This window comes from Delphinapterus leucas, chromosome 2, assembly GCF_059928025.1.
Source record: "Delphinapterus leucas isolate spDelLeu-1000000601 "Yukka" chromosome 2, BTC_Dleu_Yukka2, whole genome shotgun sequence".
NCBI classification, from domain to species: Eukaryota; Metazoa; Chordata; class Mammalia; order Artiodactyla; family Monodontidae; genus Delphinapterus; species Delphinapterus leucas.
Genome location: NC_143130.1, coordinates 73,547,647 through 73,574,151, shown reverse-complemented (window position 1 = coordinate 73,574,151; position 26,505 = coordinate 73,547,647). Strand labels below are relative to the sequence as shown.

Sequence of the window (26,505 nt, the reverse complement as noted above, 5' to 3'; positions counted from 1 at the left end):
GTCAACAGGTGACCTAACTGTTGACCGAACTGTGTCAACACAAATGCCATGTGTGCTTTTTTTTTCCTTAGCATTCGAAGGACCCAAGTCATTGATGATGAGTCAGATTACTTTGCCAGTGATTCTAACCAGTGGTTGTCCAAAATTGAACGGGAAGCCCTACAGAAGCGAGAGGAGGAGCTGAGAGAATTTCGACATGCCTCTCGGCTCTCGAAGAAGGTCACCATTGACTTTGCAGGCAGGAAGATCATGGAAGATGAAAATCCTCTAACTGAGTATCACAGCAAGTAAGTGGACAACACCAGAAAGGGACTGAAAGAAGGGGGCAGTTTAACTGTAAAGGATTTGCCCCCCCACTTTTAATGAGTCTGTTATTTTTGTTAATTTTTAGAGCAACATATTCATTTGGAGTAGAAACATGGAATAGTAGCTAAGAAAATTTTGGAATTGAACAGTGAGGGCCACTTGACCTACTAGATAACTACTGTAGTTTTATAAAAAACTGTTTTTAAAACAGTGAGGTACAGTTTGGGCACAGGAATAGATGAATGAAATGTAATAGAATCTGGGAAGAGAGCCATGCGTCTGCATTGTGTGTGTATGGATGTGTGTCTATAGTTGTGTAAAACTTTTCTAAACAGTAAGGGAAGGATTAAATAAATGATGGTCCATCAGCTTTGAAAAAAATCTACATTAGATCTCTACCTCAAAGCATACTGTGAGAATAAGTTTGACTAAAGAGTTAAATGCAGGGACTTCCCTGGTGGCGCAGTGGTTAAGAATCTGCCTGCCAATGCAGGGGACACAGGTTTGATCCCTGGTTCTGGAAGATCCCACATGCCATGGAGCAGCAAAGCCCGTGCGCCACAACTACTGAACCTGCGCTCTAGAGCCCGCGAGCCACAACTACTGAGCCAGCATGCCACAACTACTGAAGCCCATGTGCCTAGAGCCTGTGCTCCACAAGAGGAGAAGCCACCACAATGAGAAATAAATAAATAAATGTATGTATGTATGTATGTATGTATGTATGTATGTATGTTACATGCAACGGAATTTCCTGGCAGTCTAGTGGTTAGGACTCCAAGCTTCCACTGCTGGGGCCCTGGTTTTGATCCCTGGTTGGGAAAGTAAGATCCTGCAAGCCAAATGGTGTGGCCAAAAAAAAAAAAGAGAAGAAAAGTAAGAGTTAAATGCAAAAGAAATAAAAGGATCAGAAAGAAATAGAATAGTAGAAATTTAGGAGAATATAGTTAATGTCTTGGTATGATAAAGTTCTTTCTAAGCAAGATACAAAACCCAGAATTCAAAAAGACAAAGATAATTTAAATCACATAAAGAAGTACAATACTGAGAGAAAACACTTTAAACGGTTTTAACAGTTCAAAAGAGCAATATCCATAGTATATAAAGAGCTGCAAGTTAAAAAGACACATCCAGTAGAAAAATGGGCAAAGGCTAAGAACAGACAATTTACAGGTGAGGAAATACAAATAGCCAATAAACATTTGAAAAGATGCTCAGCTATTTATCAGGGAAATGCACATTTTGAAACATAATGTATCATTAAATTGTCTGAAATTTGTAATTTATAATATTGCATAATCTTTGAGTGTAGGAAAATGGATATGCCCTGTTACTAAGGACGGGAATATTAAAATGTTCAAGTCTCAACACCAAGAGTGAACCCAAATGGAAACTATGGATTTTGGTGATACTGATGTGTCAATATAGATTGATTAATTATAACAAATGTACCTCTTTAGTGAGGGATAGCTGATGATAGGGGAGGCTGTGCATATGTGAGGGCAGGAGGTAAATGGGAAGTCTCTGAACCTTCCATTCAGATTTGCTGTGAACCTAAAGCTGCTCTAAAAAATAAAGTTTATTGAAAAAAATTTACATCATGGCCAATTTCAAGTTACCAACATGAAGTCACTGAACAGAGTTGAGAAAAGATACACATATTGGCTCTAGCACAGTACTGAAAAGAAAGCACGTGGAGATCTCACTCCACGTTTTGGAAATGGCATACATATCTCTCTGCCTCTCTGTCTCTGTCTCTGTGTCTCTCTCACACACACACACACACACACACACACACACACACACACACGGAGAAAACTGGATATTGGTGAACACAGTAATGCTTTCTATGCGGTCCAGTCCTCGGTCTTTCTCTTTCATTTGTGGCAAATCCATCACAGAATTTTCCTAATCAGAGGTTATTCACTCCCTAAAACAAATTCTACCACTAGCTTCAAAATAATTAATTTGTTTTTAACTATTATATATATGCTACACAGATATAAAGAAAAAATAAAATTATTTCTGGGTGATGGGTTTATGAATTTTTCATTTTCTTTCTATTAATTTGCATTTTCTAGTTTTTCTGTAATAAACATTGATTGCTTTTATAGTAAGAAAAATCATTTTTATGTGTAAGAAAAATCATTTTTATGTTCAATAAAAAATGGTACAGCCTTTTAGAAGTGAAATTGGACAGTATCTCAAAATTTAAATTGTGCATATTTTTTGACTTTTTGACACCAGGTGCCTAGATGCTAGTTTCTTCATCTCTTTCTCAACAGTTAAAAAAATACGTTTGCCATTCTGATACATGAAAAATGGTATTTCATCATAATTTTTATTCACTTTTTTTTGCTTTGCTTGTGTGCCAGTAAGTCTGAGCATTCTAAAAATATATTGATTAGCTATTTATACTATTTCTTTCATAGATTCTAGAGTTCTAGATATACTTAACCAGTGTACTAGGTCTCAAATCTATTTCCTTCCTTTAGATTCCATCATCCCCATCCTATTTTATTTATTTATTTTTTTGCGGTATGTGGCCTCGCACTGTTGTGGCCTCTCCCATTGTGGAGCACAGGCTCCAGACGCGCAGGCTCAATGGCCATGGCTCACAGGCCCAGCCACTCCGCGGCATGTGGGATCTTCCCGGACCGGGGCACGAACCCGTGTCCTCTGCATTGGCAGGCGGACTCTCAACCACTGCACCACCAGGGAAGCCCCCCATCCTATTTTAGACTTGCCTCTTACCTCAAGTTCTTGTTTTGTTTTGTTTTTTGGTTCATGCCTTTGTTTCTGCTTTTTCCTTACTTTGGATATCCGTCCTCCAATCTTTGCCTTTCAGATATCTACCTCCCCTTTGAATGTACTTGGTACAACACATGGGATGATGGGATAATAACCACCAAATGGATTGTATCTATCTTACAGTAATAATTGCATCCTTCCTTGTTTTATCATCTTTATAGCTGTCTTAAACCTGCCACTTAGGTTTAAAGCTTCCTGAAGGCAGGAGCCCTGTCCTCCTCTCCTTTTAAGTTGCCTTGTGTATAAGAGGTTCCTAACAAATATCTCTTTAATTGTATTCAAGGTCGGGTTCAGCCTTTCCTACTAGTAGAAGCTTTTCATTATATCGTGCTTTAGAATCATCATCCACAAACATTTGTCAAGCATCTGTCAGGGACATGGAGTACAGCAGCAAGTAATGAAGAGCTGTAGAGCAGAATAAGATATGGTTCCTGCAAGACCTATGATCTCTTACTAACCAGTAGGGTTAGTTCCATAATCTTTAAATGAAATCATCACATTCTTCTATAGGTTGAGAGCCAAATATCCATAGCAAACACCATAGGCGCTGGATAACTTTGGGTATATTTGATGACTGTTTAAATAGTAAGTGCTACAGGACTTCAGAGAAAGGAATAAGTACTTTTATACTGGGCTGGTATAGGGCCTCCTTAGAAATTTTGGGCAGTGAAGCAAGAATAGACTTCAAATCAGCATGGAAGAGTGGAGAGGGACTGCTGAGTGGGCAGAAGAATAATTGAAGGTGTTGAGAAATAGGCTGCCATAGAATACTCTTCTGTGGGTCAGACTGTTTCTAGGCACCTTTTCTAATCTTGGCTTTTCTAATAATCTTGTTAAAGAGGTGAATGAGTGTCTTGTGCCCTACCTATTTTCTTAGTGTTCTGGAACTTCTACCAACTCCTACTCCTTAGGGTTCTTGGAGTGAAGAGAAGGGGACGTTGGTAGGGGGAGCAGGGAAGGTCATCCATGGACCCCTCTTTGAGTGTCAAGTTTTATTACTGTTGAAGAGTTTTATGTGTGTGCTAAATAAAGATATTCTGAGCATAGGACATTACCAATTATTGCATCCTTTTGTTTGTTATCACAGACTAGATGAGGCAATACATGCCATTGCCAATGGAACCTTGAACCAACCACCGAACAAATTGGATAGATCTTCTGAAGAGCCTTTAGGACTTCTGGTGAATCCCAACCTGTACCAGTCGCCTCCCCAGGTTAGTGGACCTTTGCTCTGATGATGGGAAAAGTTTGGGCCCAGATATTTCTCCTTTCAAATGTGCCTGTTTCATAGGCCGTAGATACCAGTCTGCTCTCTCAATACTCCTACCCATCTTATACTCTGACCCAATTTTTCCAGTTTTTTTGCAGCACTTGTGACAAGTTATCATTTGAGCATTTCCCAAGAGAAGGTTTTGTTAAGTGACAAGTTATCATTTGAGCATTTCCCAAGAGAAGGTTTTGTTAAGTACTATAGAGATTTTAAACAATAATCCCATGGTCCTCTTGTTAGTGTTCTTTCTCTATCTTTTATAGAATGTGGGTAGTCCCATAGTGTGGTGTTTTAAATTAATACATTAATTCACTTACTCATTGTTGTCATTCATTTTGCCGTCAGGTACATTGAGCATCTAATATGTATAATCACAGAAGTAAGTGATCAACCAGACACTGCTCCTATCCTCAAAGAATGCATAGACTAGTAGAGGAAAAGATTACATGGGCAGCTCTAATATTAATAGAAATATAAATAAAGTACAGTGGAAACCCAAAGGAGGGAAAGACAGTTGAGAGGAATAAAAGAGGCTTTTATAGGGAAGCTGGCATTCCTTAGAAGTAGATATCCAAGAAAATGGTGTTTGGGGATGGTGGGAAAAAAAATTCCAATGGTGGGAAAAAAAATTCCAATCAGAATTAACTATAGGAATAAGGTGTGGGATACACACACAAACACGTATATACATATATGCAGTTAAACAGTGCAAGGGAGGGTTGGGAGCACTGGCCCTCTGCATAGTCGAAAATCTGTGTATTAATTATAGCTGGCCCTCTGTAAAGCAGTTCCACATCCACAGTAGGTTCCACATCTACAGATTCAACCAACTGCCGATCATGTAGTTCTGTAGTATTTACTATTGAAAAAAATCCACTTATAAGTGGACCCACACAGTTCAAACCCATGTTGCTCAAGGATCAACTACATAGGGAATAGTGAATTTAGACTACCAAGATAGTACTCATAAAAAGAATTATCGGGATTTCCTTGGTGGCGAAGTGGTTAAGACTCCACACTCCCAATGCAGGGGGCCCAGGTTCGATCCCTACTCAAGGAACTAGATCCCACAGGGATGCTGCAACTAAGAGTGTGCATGCCACAACTAAGGAGACAACGTGCCGCAACTAAGGAGCCAGCAAGCCACAACTAAGGAGCCCTCGAGCTGCAACTAAAGAGCCAGCCTGCTGCAACTAAGTCCCGGAGCAACCAAATAAATAAATAACCTTTGCATTCTCTCTCCCTCTCCAAACATGGCAGCCTCAGCAAAAAAGAAGAATAAGAAGGGGAAGACTGTCTCTGTAACAGACTTCCTGGCTGAGGATAGAGGGACTGGTGGAGGAAGCACCTATGTCCCCAAACCAGTCAGGTGGGCTGATGGAACAGATGACCTAGAAGGAGATGTTTCAACCACTTGGCATAGTAATGATGATGATGTGTATAGGGCACCTCCAATTGACCGTTCCATTCTGCCCACTGCTCCATGGGCTGCTTGGGAACCCAATATCGACCAAATCACCACTCTACACTGCTTTTCTAGGGGACCTGCCCTATGATGTGACAGAAGACTCCATTAAGGAATTCTTTAGAGGATTAAATATCAGTGCAGTGCGTTTACCACGTGAACCCAGTGATCCTGAGGGTTGAAAGGTTTTGGTTATGCTGAGTTTGAGGACCTGGATTCCTTGCTCAGTGCCCTGAGCCTCAATGAAGAGTCTCTAGGTAACAGGAGAATTGGACTGGACGTTGTTGATCAAGCACAGGATAAAGACAGGGATGATCGTTCTTTTGGCTGAGATAGAAATCGGGATTCTGACAAAACAGATACAGACTGGAGGGTCCGTCCTGCTACAGCTTTGATGACTACCCACCTAGAAGAGGTGATGATAGCTTTGGAGACAAGTATCCAGATCGTTATGATTCAGACTGATATCGTGATGGGTATCGGGACAGTTATCTTGATGGCCCACTCCGGGACATGGATCGATACGGGGGCCGAGATCGCTATGATGACCAAGGCAGCAGAGACTATGATAGAGGCTACGATTCCAGGATAGGCAGTGGCAGAAGAGCATTTGGTAGTGGGTACCATAGGGATGATGACTACAGAGGAGGCGGGGACCGCTGTGAAGACAGATATGACAGATGAGATGACTGGTCATGGAGCTCCAGAGACGATTACTCTCAGGATTATAGGTGTGATGATAGAGGTCTCCCCCAAAGACCCAAACTGAACCTAAAGCCTCAGAGTACTCCTGAGGAAAATGATTCCGCTGCTAGCACGTCCCAGTCCAGTCGAGCAGCCTCTATCTTTGGAGGGACAAAGCCTGTTGACACAGCTGCTAGAGAACGAGAAGTAGAAGAGCGGCTACAGAAGGAACAGGAGAAACCGCAGCGTCAGCTGGATGAGCCAAAACTAGAACGATGGCCTCGGGAGAGACACCCAAGCTGGCGAAGTGAAGAAACTCAGGAACGGGAACGGTCGAGGACAGGAAGTGAGTCATCACAGACAGGGACCTCAGCCACATCTGGCAGAAATGCATGAAGGAAACTGAGAAGTCTCTAGAAAAATGAAACACCCAGTAAAGAGGAAGACTGTCAGTCTACAACTTCTAAGCCTCCCAAATCCGAACAGCCTCTAAAGGTTATGCCAGCCCGTCCACCAAAGGAGAATGCTTGGATGAAGCGAAGTTCTAACCCTCCTGCTTGATCTCAGAGCTCAGACACAGAGCAGCAGTCCCCTACAAGTGGTGGAGGGAAAGTAGTTCCAGCTCAACCATCTGAGGAAGGACCAGTAAGGAAAGATGAAAATAAAGTAGATGGGGTGAGTGCCCCAAAATGCCAAAGTGGAAATTCCAGCCATGGTCCAGGAGATGGAGGGAACAAAGACCACTGGAAGGAGTCAGATAGGAAAGATGGCAAAAAGGATCAAGACTCCAGATCTGCACCTGAGCCAAAGAAAGCTGAAGAAAATCCAGCCTCTAAGTTCAGTTCTGCAAGCAAGTATGCTGCTTTTGCCATTGATGGTGAAGATGAAAATGAGGGAGAAGATTACACTGAATAGACCTCTGCATTCTGTGCTTTCTCCTAGTCTCTCACCACCCTGGAACATTCGAGAGCAAATCAAACCTCCATCCAGACAAGACAAAATAAAACTCATCGTCTCCTGGAGACCTTTCTTAACTTTTTTTTTTTTTTAAAAAGAAACAAAATGAAATTCTTTTGCATGCTGCTGCAGCCTTTAAAGTATTGAACTAACTGGAGAATCACCAGTGTAGCCAGAGAGAGACGTACAGCCTTTAATGCTGTACGTTTAAAGTTGTGGTGCGTTTTTATGATACGTGCAGTTGCCTGTGTGATTAGTGCCTAGGGGCCTCCGTTTAGCAAAATGGCAGTGATAGTGATGCAGTGTCTTGAATCTGGTTGGGCAGCAGGCAGGTATAAGGAAGAGTGTGAGGTTTCTACCTTTAATTCTTATCATCCAGTTATGGTATTCATGAATTCTCAAACATTATCTGAATAAATTCTCCATCCTCGGCAAGGTAGGTTTAGTCTCTGATGTTGTTTTAGTCTCCAGGAGGCTGCCAGCCCCTCCTCTTATTTAATTCTGAGTTACTGGGGCCAGCCTATGGGGGAGTTCCTTCATTTGTACCCCCCAGGGGGCTAGGTGGGAGTGAGTCTACAGGCCACTGAAGAATAGGACTGTTTGGTGACCTAAATGAATGGGGAAATCATGGTTTGAAAAGAAGCTTGGGGATTTGATGAATTATTTTGCACCAGTAATAGGGAAAATGGTATGACCTCCAGTAAACACATAATCGTTTACCTCCTGGAGCAGGAAACACTTAGGGGTTGTGGGAATTTCCAGGTCTTTTTTTTTTTTTTTTAAGAAGATGTTGGGGGTAGGAGTTTATTAATTAATTAATTAATTTTTGCTGTGTTCGGTCTTCGTTTCTGTGCGAGGGCTTTCTCTAGTTGTGGCAAGCGGGGGCCACTCTTCATCGCAGTGTGCGGGCCTCTCACTGTCGCGGCCTCTCTTGTTGCGGAGCACAGGCTCCAGACGCGCAGGCTCAGTAGTTGTGGCTCACAGGCCTAGTTGCTCCGTGGCATGTGGGATCCTCCCAGACCAGGGCTCGAACCTGTGTCCCCTGCATTAGCAGGCAGATTCTCAACCACTACACCACCAGGGAAATCCCTCCCAGGTCTTTTATGTGTCGTGGTTTCACCCTTTCTTAAACACTATCCCTTCTGAAAGTTCAAATATATCCATATTCTGTTGAAATCTTGAAGCTTTAAAAATTTAGACTCTTGTCATCGTCTTATGTTCCTCATGCTACTCTTTCCTGTTACCTTCCCACAGGCAGCTTCTGCTTAAGTCACATACTTGACCTCCTAAGCATTCTCTAGAGCCCCTGGGAGCTGTTCAGTGAGGAATCATTGCTTTTTCTCAAGCCAATCTTGGCTCCTTCATGTTTTGACACTCACTCCTTCCCTCCAGCCATTCATGCTCCTGCTACTTTGACCCCTTTGACACCTCAGAAAACTTTTCAATTACCAGTCTTAGATGGTGAGCGAGATTGGTTAAATTGGGAGCCTTTCTTACAACCTTGATTGAGGTTTGGGGAGCTTTTTAAAAAACAAAAGTTTCCTTATCTCCAAGTGAAATCCCACACCAATGTTTGGATTTATAATGTGGCCTAGACCAATGTGTGGTTTTTTTGGTTCTCTTTTTTTTTTAGCATCCCTTGAGAGAATAAATGATAATGGAGAAGAGCAATTTCACAAGGTCCTGGCTTCTCTTGCAACACAGTAGCTTTACTTGCCTGCTTTTATGTGCACCTTGGTACTGTCAGCTCAACAGATGGTGTCCTTACGGGCAATATTGGTACCTGCAGAGAAAAGACATCTTGGTCTCCTCTCGCATCAGTCCTAGGTTAGACCCTGTCCAGCCATGAAGGGGTGCTGGTTTATGAGTGCTGCAGCAGTGAGCATAATAATCATTTACCCAGTGGACATAAAAGACATACCAAGTGAAGTAACTTTAAATAATTGGCTTGGAGTGCCTAGTAGCTAGGAAGTGGCTTTTAGAGATACCCAAGGTTGAGAGGGTATTTTTTTAAAACCATTTGCTATAGATGATGCAAAAGTAGGGTTTGCTCTCTTCATGTCTGCTCCTTCCAAATAGATGTGTCCAAAAAAGCTGTTTTTCCCCCCATTCCTCTACCCTGCCACCCTGTTAAAACAAACAGGCATTTATGACCCACTCCTCAATACATGTAAAATTTGTACAAAAATATCTTCTACGAAAGTGATTTGTAATCTATAGACTTCATACCTGGGAGAGGTCTTGAGATGTAAAATCCCATCCTTTAGGTTGTGGGGTTTTTTGTTTTCTCCAAACAAATCTGATCTTTAAAGTTCAAAATAAAATAAATAAATAATTTTAAAAGGGATTATCATGAGAAATGGAGTAGTTAGGCAGATAGAGTCAGATCACTAAAGAGTTAAGTGTTTAGCTAGGAAGATTTCACATTTTTATTTTGTAAATAAATGTGAATCATAGAATGTTCTTGAGCAGAGAGATGCAATCAGAGCAGTGCTTTAGGGAGTTTGACTGGAGATACTCATTCAGCACTGTATACATGCCAGGTTCTTTGCTAGGTGCTGGGAAATTAAAAGGTAAGAGCCCTTAAAGTTTTTAAGGACTTCAAATTTAGTGGGAAGATGTGTTTGAATACAAAGAATTTCAGTTCCTTAAGATAATTGCTATGATAGACACATGTCATGGATACAGTAGGAGTTTAGGAGAGAGATTATAAACTCACAGAGGAGTCAGCAAAGAAATGGTTTTTGAGAGGAGACTTAAGGGATGAATAGGAATTTCCAAGCAGACAAATCTGGGGAGGGAATTCTAGGTAGGTGGTATAACATGTAGAAAGGCTTAGCAGCTTGAGAGCATTGTAGGTTGGGAGAACCACAAGTAATTAAGTACTGTTAGAAATTGAACTGCGCTAGTAAGTGTATTAGTTTCCTAGGGCAGCCATAACAAAATACCACAGCTGGTTGGCTTAAGACAACAAATTTATTCTCTCACAGTTCTCAACACTGAAGTCAAGGTGTTGGCAGGGCCATACTCCCTCCAAATGTCTATGGGAGAACGCTTCCTTGCCTCTTTGAGGTTCTGATGGCCCCAGGCATCCCTTGGTTTATAGCTGCGTAACTTTACTCTGCCTTTGTCTTTTCATGGACTTTTTCCCTGTATGTCTTTGTCTCTGTGTGTTTTCTCCTTTTATATGGATATCAGTCACTGGATTGGTGTCCACCCTAATCCAGTATGACTTTATCTTAACTTGATTACATCTGTTTCCAAATAAGGTCAATTTCACAGGTTCTGGGAGGACATAAATTTGGGACAGGTGCTACTCAACCCAGTATAGCAGGTAACATCTTACCATGAAAGTCCTTATGTCTCATACTAAGGAGTTTAGTTTTATTCTACAGTAGGCAAGGAAGAGTCCTTGAAGAACTTCAGCAGACAATTGGCGTGACTTCCATGCCTATGTAGAGAATGGATTAGAGGGAAGACTAAGACAGAAGCAGGGAAATTGCTAGGAAGATTATTGCAGTAGGGACTTCCCTGGTGGTCCAGCGGTTAAGAATCCACGCTTCCAGTGCAGGGGGCACAGGTTTGACCCCTGGTCGGGGAACTAAGATCGCACATGCCACGCGACCAGAAAACAGGTTATTGAGGTAGCACAGTGGGAAGATGATGAGGGCCCAATTTAGTGTTGCAGCTAGTAAGGCAGTAGAGAGTTACGTAGAGGCTGAAAATGGAGATGAGACTAGTTAGCAGGCTCTAATATAGTGTTACTGAAAGACAGTAAGATTAAGTTAGGAAAGTAGCTGTGAAGTAGAAAAACAGGTAGTATAAACAAGAACTGTAATAGAGATAGAACAGACAACTTGGGCCTCGGGATTGTTCATACGCCAACAGTTTTATGAAATCACCTATTTCCCCTGTAATGGATCAGTTCTGCCTCTGTGTTCCCGCTTAAGGACTTAAATCCCTGTGTAGTATTTACTTAAATCTGCTTTATGTCATGGATAGTTATTTATGTGTCTGTCTTCTCGTAGGATTGTAAGTTCCTTGAAAGCAAGAACCATATCTTTTTTATATTTTATATGTCTCCCTACTTTATATGCTTTTCACATATACTGAGTTAAATGGTAAATGTTTGTGTGTTTTTTTTAAGCTATGACACAATTGATTACAGTCATAAAATTTTATTGCAGAAAGATTCTTAGAGATTCATTTAGTCCAACTCCATCATTTTACAGTTGAGAAAACTGAAACCTTTAAGGGTTAAATGATTGCTTGGAGTCTCTAGACTACCATTCTAGTATTTTTGTTTTCCCTATAAATTATTAAATAAAACATCAAAAAATTAACACACCTAACTCTAAACCTCATCATCCTAATAGAGCCTTTTTTTAAAAAAAAATAAATTTCAGAGCACTCAGTCTTCTTGCTCTGGAAGAAATGTTACCCTTTGTCATTCTCTGACTGAACTACTGCCAAGACTCTTTAGTCTCCTGTAATTATCTGCACCCTGTAATTTTGTGTTCTCTTTACATGATGGGAGCCTTGTTTCAGTAGTGCTTCATCCTGTCTTTTGGGGGACAAGTTGTTCATTTCAGGATAAGAGAATACTTCATGCATCCAATAGTCAGAACTGCTGCCCCCCGAAAGCATCTGTTTGGCTTTATCATGGTAACAGTATGTGACCCTTCATGACCCACATGAAGAATGTATGGACCAAAATGTTGAACCTTCATTTGGCTGATAGAATTATATTGGGAAATTGTCCAATACGGATCATTAATCATTTTAAAGTGGAAATAATTACAGACCAATTATTTGGTCTGATGGTTGTACTGTTGCTGGGATTAGGAAGCTGTGTGTGGAGAATTCAACATTATCTAACTATCCTTTAAGATGGGACCATGTTATCATACCTGGGACTCCTACTGAATTTATACCTTCTGTACGTTTTTTGACCCTGTTTCAGACAAAGATGGGATACATTTTTCTAAGAGAATGTTTCCAGTACGATCCATTAATATTAGAATTCATCTCATTTTGTATACCTACCCCAGATTTTTCCCTTGTCAGACAAAATTATATGTTTGGTTTCTTTCCTGTATAGTGGATAGATCAGACGGGTGCAGCCTCACAGAAGAAGGCTTTCCATTCAGCAGGATCAGGACTAGAGTTCAGTTCATGTCGGCATCAGTTTCGAATCCAGGACCAAGAATTTCAGGAAGGCTTTGATGGTGGCTGGTGCCTCTCTATGCATCAGCCTTGGGCTTCTCTGCTTGTCAGAGGGATTAAAAGGTAAGGGCAGAAATGAGGCGGACTTCCCTGGTGGTCCAGTGGTTAAGACTCCGTACTTCCATTGCAGGGGGCGTGGGTTCGATCCCTGACCAGGGAACTAAGATCCCGCATGCCATGCGGTGCAGCCAAAAAATAAAAAATTAAATAAAAAAAAAAATAGTAAGGACAGAAATGAATCTTGGAAGATTTTACATAAACTTGATATAGAATTATGGACTGGAATTCATCTGGGAGGACATAAGTTTGGGACGGATGCTACTCAACCCAATATAGCAGGTAACACCTTACCATGAAAGTAATCTAGCGATGATTTATAATACTCTGCGGCACATAGAACTTTAAGCAATGTATTCATGTTATGGACTTGTTCTTTACTGAATAGCTTTAAAAAAACTGAGGTTAGAAGGACTAAGGATCCTAGTCATAATAAAGAATAGAACATAAGTTTTTTCATCTTTGGAAGGAAGTCTATTGAGAAAACTTCTCTTGGCTTTGCCTTTGTACAATAATATATCACTCAGCAACCTTAATGGTTTGATCCTATTGGAAATTCAAAGTTTTTATGCCTATTTATTAGTTTTTTGAAGACACCAGCCTAACTGATTTTGTTTTTCTATGTATACATCTGTCTTTTAATCTGAGTAACCATATTGAGAAGCTATCTTACCACAAATTCCTTTTCTGCAAAAAGTGGGGGAAGTAGTGAGGGATAAGTAGAGGTATTATAAAGTTAAGTCGTGGTACGTGTTAGTGATGGTAATAGCTTACTATTCCATGGTTTCATATGTTTCTTCTCAATGCAACTTTTAAAAAATAGTTCTTTCCTTTGCTTTTATAAATGTAAATAGAAAATTGATAAATACAGAAAAGCAGCTGAAAAAGAAAGATCATCTATAATTCTACCACCTAGAAACAGCTACCGTTAGCATTTTGGAGTATTTATTTATATTCTTTTTCCTGTGAAAATTGTTACATAATGAGGTCATAATATATATTTACGTTTATGTTTTTCTTCTTTCACTTATCATTACATGTTCGTTTTCCCTTGTTTTCTCAGTTTTATTGAGATATAATTGATATATAACATCGTCAGGGTGTACAACATAATGATTACATATATATGTATATATTGCAAAATGATCACCACAATAAATTTGGTTAACATCCATCACCTTGGGCTTCCCTGGTGGCGCAGTGGTTGAGAGTCCGCCTGCCGATACAGGGGACATGGGTTCGTGCCCTGGTCTGGGAAGATCCCACATGCCGCGGAGCAGCTGCGCCCGTGAGCCATGGCCGCTGAGCCTGCGCGTCCGGAGCCTGTTGCTCCGCAACGGGAGAGGCCACAACAGTGCGAGGCCCGCGTACCGCAAAACAAACAAACAAACAAACAAACAAAACAAAACAAAACATCCATCACCTTGCATAGTTACAAATTTTTTGTTTCTTGTGATGAGAACCTTTAAGATCTATTTTCTTAGCAACTTTCAACTATACAATACAGTATCGTTAACTGTAGTCACCGTGCTGTACATTACATCCCCAGGATTTATTTATCTTATAATTAGAAGTTTGTATCTTTTGACTACCTTCATCCAGTCTGTTCTCCATATTTATGAGTTTTTTTTTCAGATTGCACATGTAAGATCATAAAGTATTTATCTTTCTCTGACTTATTTCACTTAGCATAGTACTTCAAGGTTGATCCATATTGCTGCAAATGGCAAGATTTCATTTTCTTTTATGGCTGAATAATCTTCATCCATTTTCTTTATCCATCCATTCAGTGATGGACATTTACATGGTCTCCATGTTTTGGCTATTGTAAATAATGCTGCAATGAATGTGGGGATGCAGATACCTCTTTTTTCCTTCTTATTTTATCTCTTAGAATTTTATATCCCTGGGAGTGTCCTAACTCATAACAATAATAATGCCTTATGTATTTATATTTAAATAGAATTTTACAGTTTTCAAAGCTGTATTGAAGTAGATCAGACCAGTATTATTACAATCTTGAACACCTAAGCAGGCAAAGGTAAAGGAGCTTGCTATGAATTACAAAGCTAGTTAGTGGCAGAGATGGAACTAGAGTTCAGGTTGTCAGAGTGCTTTTTCCACCCTTACTTTGTAAGCCTCAGTCATTTCTCTATTTCCTGAAAGAAAATTTATTATCAGAATTTAGGAACAATCATTTCTACTTTGTTGGTTTCCATGGTTAGTTGAGATTTGCCTCCTTCGTGAAGGTGTGTTACCATTTTTCTCCCCTCTTCAAGGTCAGGCTTTCTTTCTTTGGCTCCAAAATGTTTCATAATCCATGTATGTAGTGGCATTATAACAAGTGTATGTGAATCTGCTTCTGCTCCAGGGCACCTGGGCCCTCAGATGTCTATTCTTCTCATTCAGTTCTCTGCAGTTGAGGTGTCTTCCTTTTCCAAAGTAGAAAACTAAACAGCTTGCTTTCTGCAGAGGGAATCAGAATGTTTACATTTATCTCGTCCTGTTTTGGATCTGTGTTATCCAGATTTTCTCACTGAAAAGAACAGGATGAACAGCATCCAGCCCACAATCACTAATCCCACAGAAAGAAAGTGGGTGGTTCTGCCACATTTGTGAGAACGTTTTCCCAGTAACCCTGTGGATCATTTGGTGTAGAGGGAGAAATATATTGATTCATTCCTCATTTATTGAGTACCCACTGTGTGCCTGGTGCTCTTCCAATTGATCTATATTGGAAAACTAAGGGTATGAGAAATTCCGTTTCCCATTATAAGGCAAGTATAATAGGGTTATATTATCAAGGTACTTTATTTCATTTTGTAGGAACTAAAGGAGAAGCATCTTTTTGTAATCCTTGGAAAGTAGGCAGTAATACATTCTCTTGATTGCATTTTGTTATTCTACTTAAAGATTCTTTCAAACTAGCTAACGGGTTGTTTAATTATCTGCAAAGAACATAACCCTTTATAAAATACTTAGAAAATATAAATGAATGTGGTTGCAATTTAGAGTAAAGATGATAAGCATTTTTATTTACTTAAATTCTATTAAATAGTAATTATGAAGGTACTATTCTTGGGGAGTTATGTGTGGGTGAGGATTTTTCTGTCAGGTTGGAGAACAATGAACAAAATCTTTCATGACTCAAAGACAAGGATTTTCATTTTTTTGGGACAACTTGGATGCCTTGAAAATAGAAGATTTGGATTGTAGAAGTCCCAAGGCTAGTGAAAGCTTCATTTCTGAGTTACAGAGATCAAGTGAAAAATAGGAACTGAGAGAGATGAATTGCCTTTGTTCTGATGATAGGGAAAACTAGAGAACAGGGTTTATACTCAAGTGAAAGGTATTGTAGGAAAAATGTTTTTTACGAAAAATACCCTTCTTGGTGAGGTATCATATATAGATCTCTTGGTTCAACTGGATAATTTGCTGTACGTTATGAGATCTTCCAAGACACTAAAATTTAGATTCTTTCTACTAAATTTGTATTTGTTTAAGGGTGGAGGGCAGAAGCTGGTACACCCCACATAGAGGACGACTTTGGATAGCAGCCACAGCCAAAAGACCCTCTCCTCAAGAAGTTTCAGAACTCCAGACTACATATCTTCTCCTTCGTGGGAAAGGTAACGGCCATATATTCTTCTAATTTCAGTCTTACTTTGTGGAGAGAAGTCATTGATGTTCTTCTCCTTTCACCTCCTTCTTCCTGTGGCTTTTTTGTGGTTTCTTTTTTTTTGGCTGAAAGGGACTTTAAACTTTGTGTTTGTTTGTTTAGTAGCAAATCATGGACAGCTGTTTAAAACATTAATTCACCAAACAGTACAAATAAAAATATCCATTCCCAACACCAGAAATCAACCAACTAGTCTTAATTTTCTACATTTTTTTTATTATGAGAGTAAAATAACTACTGTAAATTCTGGGATCTTTAGATTGGGAAGAACAACCGCAAATAAGACTTTTTATTATTGGGAGTGACTCAAATAGACATGTGCTATCAGATTTGGACAGATCAAAGTTGGTTGACTTAAGCAGTGAGTTTTGACAGTCACCCCAAACACTCAGTTTGGATCCTAAAAAACTTCTGACCCTTGGATGTCTTGGCTTCCTTCCTCTTATTCAGCCCATACAGTAGTTTTGAAGGTAAAATGAGAGGATAATTACAGAACCACCTTTAAAAGTTAAGAAACCAAGCTTTAGGAATTAAAAGTGTATGTTTCCTTAAAAATGCATTTCTGTTTTGACTGGTATGACTGGGTTCTTTTATTTATTTATTTATTTATATTATTATTATTTGGGGGTGTGTGCACCCGCAGCATTCAGGATCTTAGTTCCCTGGCCAGGGATCGAGCCCACGCCCTCTGCAGTGGAAGTGCAGAATCTTAACCACTGGACTGCCAGGGAAGTCCCTGGGTTCTTTTAAATTCATATTTTGACATTCTTATGTTTTTTAACTGCATTTTTATGTTTTCTCTTGACACCTCAAGCTTGTTTCCAGAACCTGTCACCACCAAATTCTAGTCTGATCCAGTTGGGTATAGTGGAATTGATTTGTTTCGAGTGAAGTTGTGGGGTCCTTGAACTTCAATGGTATGAGGCTTATTTTCCTATAGTTTAGGATGTGCATAGTGGACTAAGCCAGCTACTCACTAAATGTTTTGCTAAAATACAAACAGTTGTGCCAAGTAAAAAGCCTCATTTTTTCCTTATGTCCATAAATAGATAATAGAGAAAGTGATTTGTTCAGAATTGAAGACAGATTTGTGAGTTCCAGGGTCACAAAGAAGAAATTTATGTAATCCTTCTGTTATTCTCAATTTAGAAGTGGAATTTCCCAATGACTATCCATCAGGTTGTCTTCTGGGCTGTGTGGACCTAACTGACTGCTTGTCCCAGAAGCAATTTAAGAATCAGGTGAGTAAAGAGTATTTCTCTGGGACAGATGCTTTGTTTGCCACAGTAGCTGACCTGTAGATCCTTCAACTCAGAGTATCCTGTAGATAGTAAGGAGCTAGAAACTGAATTTAGACATGTTTGGAGAATCTTCTAAGGAGGGAATATTGGGGAGAGAAAAGACCATGGGAGAAATGGAAAAAATTTAGTGATGCTTTGGTTCCTAGTGTGTGGAGGACTGGTACATATACATTTCTGCCTAAAAAGCTATTGCCACAATCCAGCTAATAGTGTAGAGTCCTCATCCCTTAATAAAACTTCGGCTTTTGGCAAAGAAATCCTTCATTATTCCTTGAATTATTTCAGTTAGGTAGTGGGAATGGTAGAATTTGTTATTACGTACTCTGGAACGTTTGGTCCAGACCAGGGAATTCATGAAAGACAAGTATGTTTGAACTCTGATTGCCTGGACCGTGCCAACTTTGGGTGTGTGTGTGTGTATGTATGTACATACTGTATGTATGTATTTTTATTTATTTTGATTACTGAAGATTGAACTGACGTAACTAGAGTACATTTTTGAACAGCAGAGGGAGCTGAAGGACTTTAGCTTAATTGGAAAATTCTTGAAATTTAGAGCCTTATGTTTAGTCTAGCAGGAATCCAAAGTGGGAAACTCCATCCTTAAAGCCTAAAAAGTCTTACCTAACAGTATGGTTTTCCTGTTTTTTGAACAGTTACTTTACACAATAGCGGTTCCATCACTGTGCTTAAGAACATATTCTTCAGCTTAATTTTCTCAGTAAATGCTTTGCAGACTCTTCTGTGCCTTTCATTACTGCTATTAGTGTCTGCTTTTTTTTATATAGGTGTATTAATTAATTAATTAATTTATTTATTTATTTTTGGCTGCATTAGGTCTTCGTTGCTGCACGCAGGCTTTCTCTAGTTGCGGTGAGCGGGGCCTACTCTTTATTGCGGTGCACAGGCCTCTCGTTGCAGTGTCTTCTCTTGTTGCTTAGCACGGGCTCTAGACACGCGGGCTTCAGTAGTTGTGGCACACGGGCTCAGTAGTTGTGGCTCGCGGGCTCTAGAGCACAGGCTCAGTAGTTGTGGCGCACGGGCTTAGTTGCTCCGCTGCACGTGGGATCTTCCCGGAGCAGGGTTTGAACCCATGTCCCCTGCATTGGCAGGTGGATTCTTTTTTTTTTTTTTAGATGTTGGGGTTAGGAGTTTATTAGTTAATTTATTTATTTTTGCTGTGTTGGGTCTTCGTTTCTGTGCAAGGGCTTTCTCTAGTTGTGGCAAGCAGGGGCCACTCTTCATCGCGGTGCGCGGGCCTCTCACTGTCGCGGCCTCTCTTGTTGCGGAGCACAGCCTCCAGATGCGCAGGCTCAGTAGTTGTGGCTCACAGGCCTAGTTGCTCCGCGGCATGATCCTCCCAGACCAGGGCTCGAACCCATGTCCCCTGCATTCTCAACCACTGCACCACCAGGGAAGCCCTGCAGGCAGATTCTTAACCACTGCGCCACCAGGGAAGTCCCAGTGTCTGCTTTAAAAAAACAAAACAAAACAAAATACTGTTCCCATCCATCTCACTCCCTCTGTTCGTTCCTCACAGGTTTTAGCCAGTAATTATTATCCCTCTAGTTTTCTGTCTGTATTTTTTTTTTTTTTTTTATGCCGCGCTGTGCGGCATGCATGATCTTAGTTCCCCGACCAGGGATCTGCACTGCGAGCACAGTCTTAACCACTGGACCACCAGGGAAGTCCCTCTGGTTTTCTGTCTTTCATTTGCTTGTGGATTGCCTCCTCAGCCCTTTTCTGATTATGTATATGAGTACAGTGCTTGCGTTTTGGTGTGAATTTTGTGGGTTTTTTTTAACATCTTTATTGGAGTATAATTGCTTTACAATGGTGTGTTAGTTTCTGCTGTATAACGAAGTGTGAATTTTGACTCCGACCCTTTTGTTCTGCTCTTAGTACCTGATCTAGACCTAGGCAAAAGTGTAAATACATGGAGGCCCTTTGTTTTCCACACCACTTGTGCCTGTTCTATCTATCTATGGACCTTTTGCCGATTTTTTTCAATGTCTTCTTTCCCCTCCTCCCTTTTTTTCATTCTAGAAGTAATAATTGTAAAAATTCCTTACATTGGTGTAGGCTTTACAGTTTTAGAGACTCATGAAGAGCTTAGTATCACTTGATGTGTTATATTTTCTTATGAGGATATTTGCATTCTAAAAGAGAACCCAGGAGCATCTGGCAGTGTGGGTGGTGTTTTGGCCAGGGGCCTTCCCTTACTTTCTCATTTGTTGATCAAGCAGACCACCACTTGATACAAGGTCAAATGAATTCAATTTCTAGGCAGTTAACCAATCTTCTTTCTGCCACACATTTGTGTTGAGAAGGGTAGGGGGCTGTAATCCTAATCTATAGAGTACCACAAGGCTTATGGGAATTAGAAATATAATTAACAAAACAAATCTTTTTGGTTTCTCAAGGGTACCTCTCTTTCAGGTCAGCATGATACTCCTACCTGAGCTTATATTCTGTCTTTTATCCTGAGGATGCTGAGGGCAGCACATAGAAGTGTAGGAATCCTCCCATATGTTCCCAGCTGGAGGTCCTGGCAACTCTTTATGAATTTCCCTGATGTGTATGACATTAGAATATCCTAAAATGCCAAAAGCCATGAGGTTTCATCAAACAGGAGCCCATATCCATTTTCCCTATGGTCAGCTTTTCTGTGGCTTTTCCCCATTCTTTCTTTTCTGTGTTTGAGAGTAGCACATGAATGTATTCACAATTGATATTAGCCCTATTTGGGGATTATTTATTGAGTGAGGATCTTATCACTTTTAAAGGTCATAGCTTTGGTATTTGGCTGTCTTTTGGAAAATGTCTCGAGCACCTTTGGTAATCTACCTGTCTCTGTTTGAGCTACGGTTCTGTGATGTAAGAATTGTGATTGCTTAGTCTGTTTTACCAATGTTATTCTCGTTTTTTCAAGAATGAGTTGAGAGTTTAGGAGTAATACCCCTAGACTAGCATTTCCCAAACTATTCCATGGCATAGGTGTTTTCTGGAAAAACAGGGGGGTGAGGGGTTTCTGTTGACACACACATTTGGAAAATTTATTTGGATTAAACAAATTTGTTTGTTTACTGCAGAATTTCTCAGAGCCCTGAATGTGCTGGTGTGCATTTTGACTCTGATACAATTCTCTGATTTATCTGGTGAATGTAATATGCAGTGTTCTCATACCTTTCTGACCACAACAGCCTCCACCAACATATTTGCACACTGGTATCTTGTGGTATATATATAGTTAGCAAGTGCTAGCCTAAGTATGTTTGGGCTTTTTTGTCCTCATAGGTCGGTTCACTGAGGGAGAATGATCCAGGAAATAGTTTCCTGACTTATGTCTTTCTGCATCTTCACACTCATTCCTCATCACCCAGCTGAACTGCATTTTCCTTTTTTTTTTTTTTTTCACTTTTTTGGCTGCACTGCAGGGCTTCTAGGATCTTAGTTCCCCGACCAGGGATTGAACCCGTGCCTCCTGAAGTGGAAGTGCAGAGTCCTAACCTCTGGACTACCAGGGAAGTCCCATATTTTCTTTGAAAACCACTGTGGATCTAGTAATTTTTATTTCAACTGAAACTAATCTCCTGTGTGACTTGGAACCATGTTTTAATTCTCCATCTTGTTCCTAACTTTTTCCTTCCCCAAAGAAACTCAGTAATTTACTTCCTGACCTTTCATTCTTGGCCTTTCTTTGATAAGTTAAAATATACTAAGCCCTCACTATTTTTGGCATAGTGTGATCATTTAGTTCCTTAAAAAAAAAAAAACAGAAAAGGTTTTATTAGTGGATGTTTAAAATCAAGTGCACCACTCTATAAGTGGCTTTAAAAATATGTGCTTAAAGTGCTTTCCCCTGAGCTAAGAACTCATCTTCCTTTTGTCTTCTAAAAGTAGTATGGCTGGCATGGCTGATGTGTGCCAGAAAAAAATCCTGCTAGACCATCAGTCCTGCTGAGTAATGGCAGGGGATCTACCTAAACAAGATAGGAATGCTACAGCAAAGGCTGTAGGCTCAACTCAGGAAAGAAAGGTAGATGAGAGCCACCTAGTTAAAACTTCTCCTGTACTCCCCTGGAAGAAGCCCATGCCTTGCCAGGGTTTTATCTGCCAGCAGCAGATGTAAGCTCTCAAAAACAGCAGGGAGGATGTTGACTGCAACAATGCATCAAGGCTGTGGTTTGTAACCTCAATAGTAAGGCAGTTAAAACCTTTTTTTTAACAAAGACATTTTGATTGCCAAATCCATAACCATTAGCAGCTGTGGTTTGAACAGTTCTCTAGACCTAACAAGTTGTCAAACAGAAAGTTGAGTTGGTGGCTTTTGTTTCTATGTGTCTGTATTGTGTTTGTGCTATTTATATCTCTGCCTTCAATAGAAAATCTGATTTGTCTGAAATCTCTGAGGTCATTGATTATTCTACTTCTTTTGTACTAAATCCATTCTTCTCCTGCCAGCTTACTGACCTTTTAGTCCATTTGATCTTATGGCTTTTGTAATAGCCAAGATCCTGTATTTAAGGAATTACGCTGAGGCAGTTCTACTGCAGGGTGCCTACAAATTGACATCAGCAAAAGAATTACTGTCTTCCAGTGGGGAAGAGAGTATTACTTGTTCCTTTTTATGAGTATCCATGCGATACAGATCTTCAGGAAGATCGCATATATCACTTCATGTGTGGAAATCATCGGCTTCTATCACCAAAGGATTGTCCATAAGTCTGAGAGATGAGAAATTAGAGAATGAAGGAAATAATAGTCAGTATTCAAACCAGGCATTGGCATTGAAAAATGCAGAGTCCCCAAATTCTCTTTTAAATTATGTGAAAATATCCTCTCTGTTTTACTAAGAAAACCTGCCAATTCATAGACCTAAAATGTATGATTCCTAAGAGATTGTGAGGGCTGCATCTGAGACCCAGCAAAGGGGGGAACTGTGTGTCTGCAACAGCTAGCCCAACTCTAAGCAGTTCTTTAACATCACAGCTCACTTGACGGAGACAGGGAATGTATTTTCAGAATTCTCATGAAGACTAGAATATTTACTTGAGTTTCTAGGTCAGAACAGACTGTCTTTAGAGTTGTTTGCAACCTGGGTATCAAGTGCCCACTTGATGAGTTGAGGACTGCCATGCTCACTTTTTTTTTTCGGTACGCCGGCCTCTCACTGTTGTGGCCTCTCCCGTTGCGGAGCACAGGCTCTGGACGCGCAGGCTCAGCAGCCATGGCTCACGGGCCTAGCCGCTCTGCGGCATGTGGAATCTTCCCGGATCGGGGCACGAACCCGTATCCCCTGCATCGGCAGGCGGACTCTCAACCATTGCGCCACCAGGGAAGCCCCATGCTCATTTTTAAATAATCCAGGAAACATTATGCTTTCTGTTTCTTTTTTTCAATTTTAAAAAATATTTATTTATTTATTTATTTATTTGGCTGCGTTGGGTCTTTGTTGCTGCCTGTGGGCTTTCTCTAGTTGCGGCGAGCGGGGGCTACTCTTCGTTGCGGTGCGCAGGCTTCTCATTGTGGTGGCTTCTCTTGTTTTAGAGCACAGGCTCTAGGCACATGGGCTTCAGTAGCTGTGGCACACAGGCTCAATAGTTGTGGCTCGTGGGCTCTAGAGCACAGGCTCAGTAGTTGTGGCGCATGGGCTTAGTTGCTCTGCAGCATGTGGGATCTTCCCGGACCGGGGCACAAACCCGTGTCCCCTGCATCGGCAGGCGGACTCTTAACCACTGCGCCACCAGGGAAGTCCCATGCTTTCTGTTTCTTATCCTGAAGAGAAAAAGGGAATATTAACACTCTTGTGTATTTATGTAAATTCTTTAATGTTTACCTTTACATCTGAAAATGAACATATAACTCTTAAGATTTTCTTAATTATTTATAGATCAATAAATACTTGAGTGCCTACCATAAATCAGACATTGTTTTAGACACTAAGAGAAACAAAAAGGTGAATCAGCCATGAGTTCTGTCCTCAGAATGTTTGAAAGACCACTAGGTAGATAAGATATGTATACAACCAAATTTGTAAACAACCAAATACAAAATAAAAAGCAAAGATAACTGTCTTAAGAGAACTAAGGACTGCCTCTGAGGAATTTAAAGGAGGGAAAGTTTGCTTCCAGGTGGGGGGAAGACTTCGGAATGTGCCTTTTTTTGTTGTTTTCCCTATGGGGACTCAGTATTTCTTCAGGATAGATTCTGAAAAGTAGAACTTAAGGGTCTAAGATACATACATTTAAACTTTGATACAAACTGGTAAGTTACAATTCTTAAAGAGGGGTCTAATTTAAAATTCCACCGATGGTGTGAATCTTTCCTATACCAGTACCCTGACCAAAACTGGTTATTAATAATCAATTTAGGGCTTCCCTGGTGGTGCAGTGGTTAAGAATCCACCTGCCAATGCAGGGGACAGAGGTTCTAGCCCTGCTCTGGGAAGATCCCACATGCCGCGGAGCAACTAAGCCCGTGCACCACAACTACTGAACCTGCGCTCTAGAGCCCGCGAACCACAGCTACTGAGCCTGAGTGCCACAACTACTGAAGCCCGCGTGCCTAGAGCCTGTGCTCTGCAACAAGAGAAGCCACCCAGTGAGAAGCCCGGGCACTGCAACGAAGAGTAGTCCCCCACTCGCTGCTTAGCCCGCGTGCAGCAACAAAGACCCAACACAGCCCCCCCGCCAAAAAAATTAATAATAATAATCAATTTAATTTCTGCTAATAAAGTGAGTGAAGACATATTTTGTTATTTTCATTTAATTTTCCTGATCATTGGTGACATTTATCATCTCTTCAAATATTTACTAGCCGTTTATATATATATATATATTTTTTATTTGTTTATTTATTTTTGGCTGCGATGGGTCTTCCTTGCTGCGCATAGGCTTTCTCTAGCTGCGGTGAGCTGGCTTCTCATTGTGGTGGCTTCTCTTGTTGTGGAGCACGGGCTCTAGGTGTGTGGGCTTCAGTAGTGGTGGCACTCAGGCTCAGTAGTTGTGGCACACAGGCTTAGTTGCTCCGCAGCATGTGGGATCTTCCTGGACCAGGGCTTGAACCCATGTCCTCTGCGTTGGCAGGCAGATTCTCATCCACTGCGCCACCAAGGAAGTCCCTATATATTTTTTAAAATTTATTTTTTTATTGAAGTATAGTTGATTTACAATGTTGTGTTAATTTTGGTTGTATAGCAGAGTGACTCGGTTATACACATATATCCATTCTTTTTTTTTTCTTTTTTTTTTTTTTTTTTTTGCGGTACGCGGGCCTCTCACTGTTGTGGCCTCTCCCGTTGCGGAGCACAGGCTCCGGACGCGCAGGCTCAGCGGCCATGGCTCACGGGCCCAGCCACTCTGCGGCATGCGGGATCCTCCCGGACCGGGTCACGAACCCGTGTCCCCTGCATCGGCAGGCAGACTCTCAACCAGTGCACCACCAGGGAAGCCCCGTTCTTTTTTATATTCTTTTCCATTATGGTTTATCCCAGGATATTGAATATAGTTCCCTGTGCTATACAGTAGGACCTTGTTGTTTATCCATTCTATTGGGTTGTCCAAAAAGTTCATCCTGGCTTTTCGTACGATGTTAGGGGACAACCCGAACGAACTTTTGGGCCAACCCAATATATGTAATAGTTTGCGTCTACTAACCCCGAACTCCCAGTCCATCCCTCCCCGACCCAACCTCCCCCTTGGCAACCACAAGTCTCTTCTTTATGTCTGCGAGTCTGTTTCTGTTTTGTAGATAGGTTCACTTGTGCCATATTTTAGATTCCACATAAAAGTGATATCATACGGTATTTGTCTTTCTCTTTCTGACTTCACTTAGTATGATAATCTCTAGTTGCATCCATGTTGCTGCAAATGGCATTATTTTGCTCTTTTTTATGGCTGAGTAGTATTCCATTGTATGTATGTACCACATCTTCTTTATCCACTCATCTGTCAATGGACATTTAGGTTGTTTCCACGTCTTGGCTATTGTAAATAGTGCTGCTATGAACATAGGAGTGCATGTATCTTTTTAAATTATGGTTTTGTCCAGGTATGTGCCCAGGAGTGGGATTGCTGAATAATATGGTAATTCTGTTTTTAGTTTTCTGAGGAACCTCATACTGTTTTGAATAGTGGCTGCATCAACTTAAATTCCCACCAACAGTGTAGGAGGGTTCCTTTTTCTCCATACCCTCTCCAGCATTTGTTCTTTGTAGACTTTTTAATGATGGCCATTCTGACTGGTGTGAGGTGGTAGTTTGTTGTAGGTATGATTTGCATTTCTCTAACAATTAGCAATGTTGAACATCTTAGGAATGTGGCTTTTGAATTAGCCTTGAAGCATATTAATGATAAAATCTATCACTTTTTGATCAGTTATTATGTGCCAGACCTATTACGTATGTTATTTTCTAATCCTCACAACAACTTGATACCAAGCAAGGTATCTTTACTCCTCTTTTAGAGATGAGAGAACTTAAGACTCAGAGTTAAGATAACTTGTGTACTGTCAGTCAGTAAATGGTAGAATTGGGGTTGCTGTTCAAGTCTTCCTACTTCCATGGTAGGAAAGCATATTCTAAGGGAGAGGGAGTAATGTGAGGTGGAAAGTCATGGGCCTGTATGGAGAATAATAGCAAACCACTTTGTTGAATGGAAAGGTATGTTGTGGTCAGATGGTAGATAGCTTTGAGTGATAAGCTACAGAGGTAAGACTTTTTTCTCTAGTCCGTTGTGGGATCAGGGAG

The 26,505-nt window shown here is 40.7% G+C and overlaps 1 protein-coding gene and 1 pseudogene across 2 annotated transcripts in view; both read left to right on the top strand.

Moving 5' to 3' along the window:
* TRIP4 (thyroid hormone receptor interactor 4) overlaps positions 1 to 26,505 on the top strand; it is a 69,115-nt gene that overhangs the window by 21,294 nt on the left and 21,316 nt on the right. For both annotated transcript variants that reach the window (XM_089907124.1, XM_022579759.2), the window contains 5 exons: positions 72 to 287; positions 4,205 to 4,331; positions 12,595 to 12,782; positions 16,281 to 16,405; positions 17,605 to 17,696. In XM_089907124.1, the coding sequence (XP_089763250.1) occupies positions 72 to 287; positions 4,205 to 4,331; positions 12,595 to 12,782; positions 16,281 to 16,405; positions 17,605 to 17,696 (748 nt within the window). The remainder of the gene's footprint in view (positions 1 to 71; positions 288 to 4,204; positions 4,332 to 12,594; positions 12,783 to 16,280; positions 16,406 to 17,604; positions 17,697 to 26,505) is intronic.
* LOC149750176 (eukaryotic translation initiation factor 4B pseudogene) lies at positions 4,338 to 12,582 on the top strand (annotated as a pseudogene).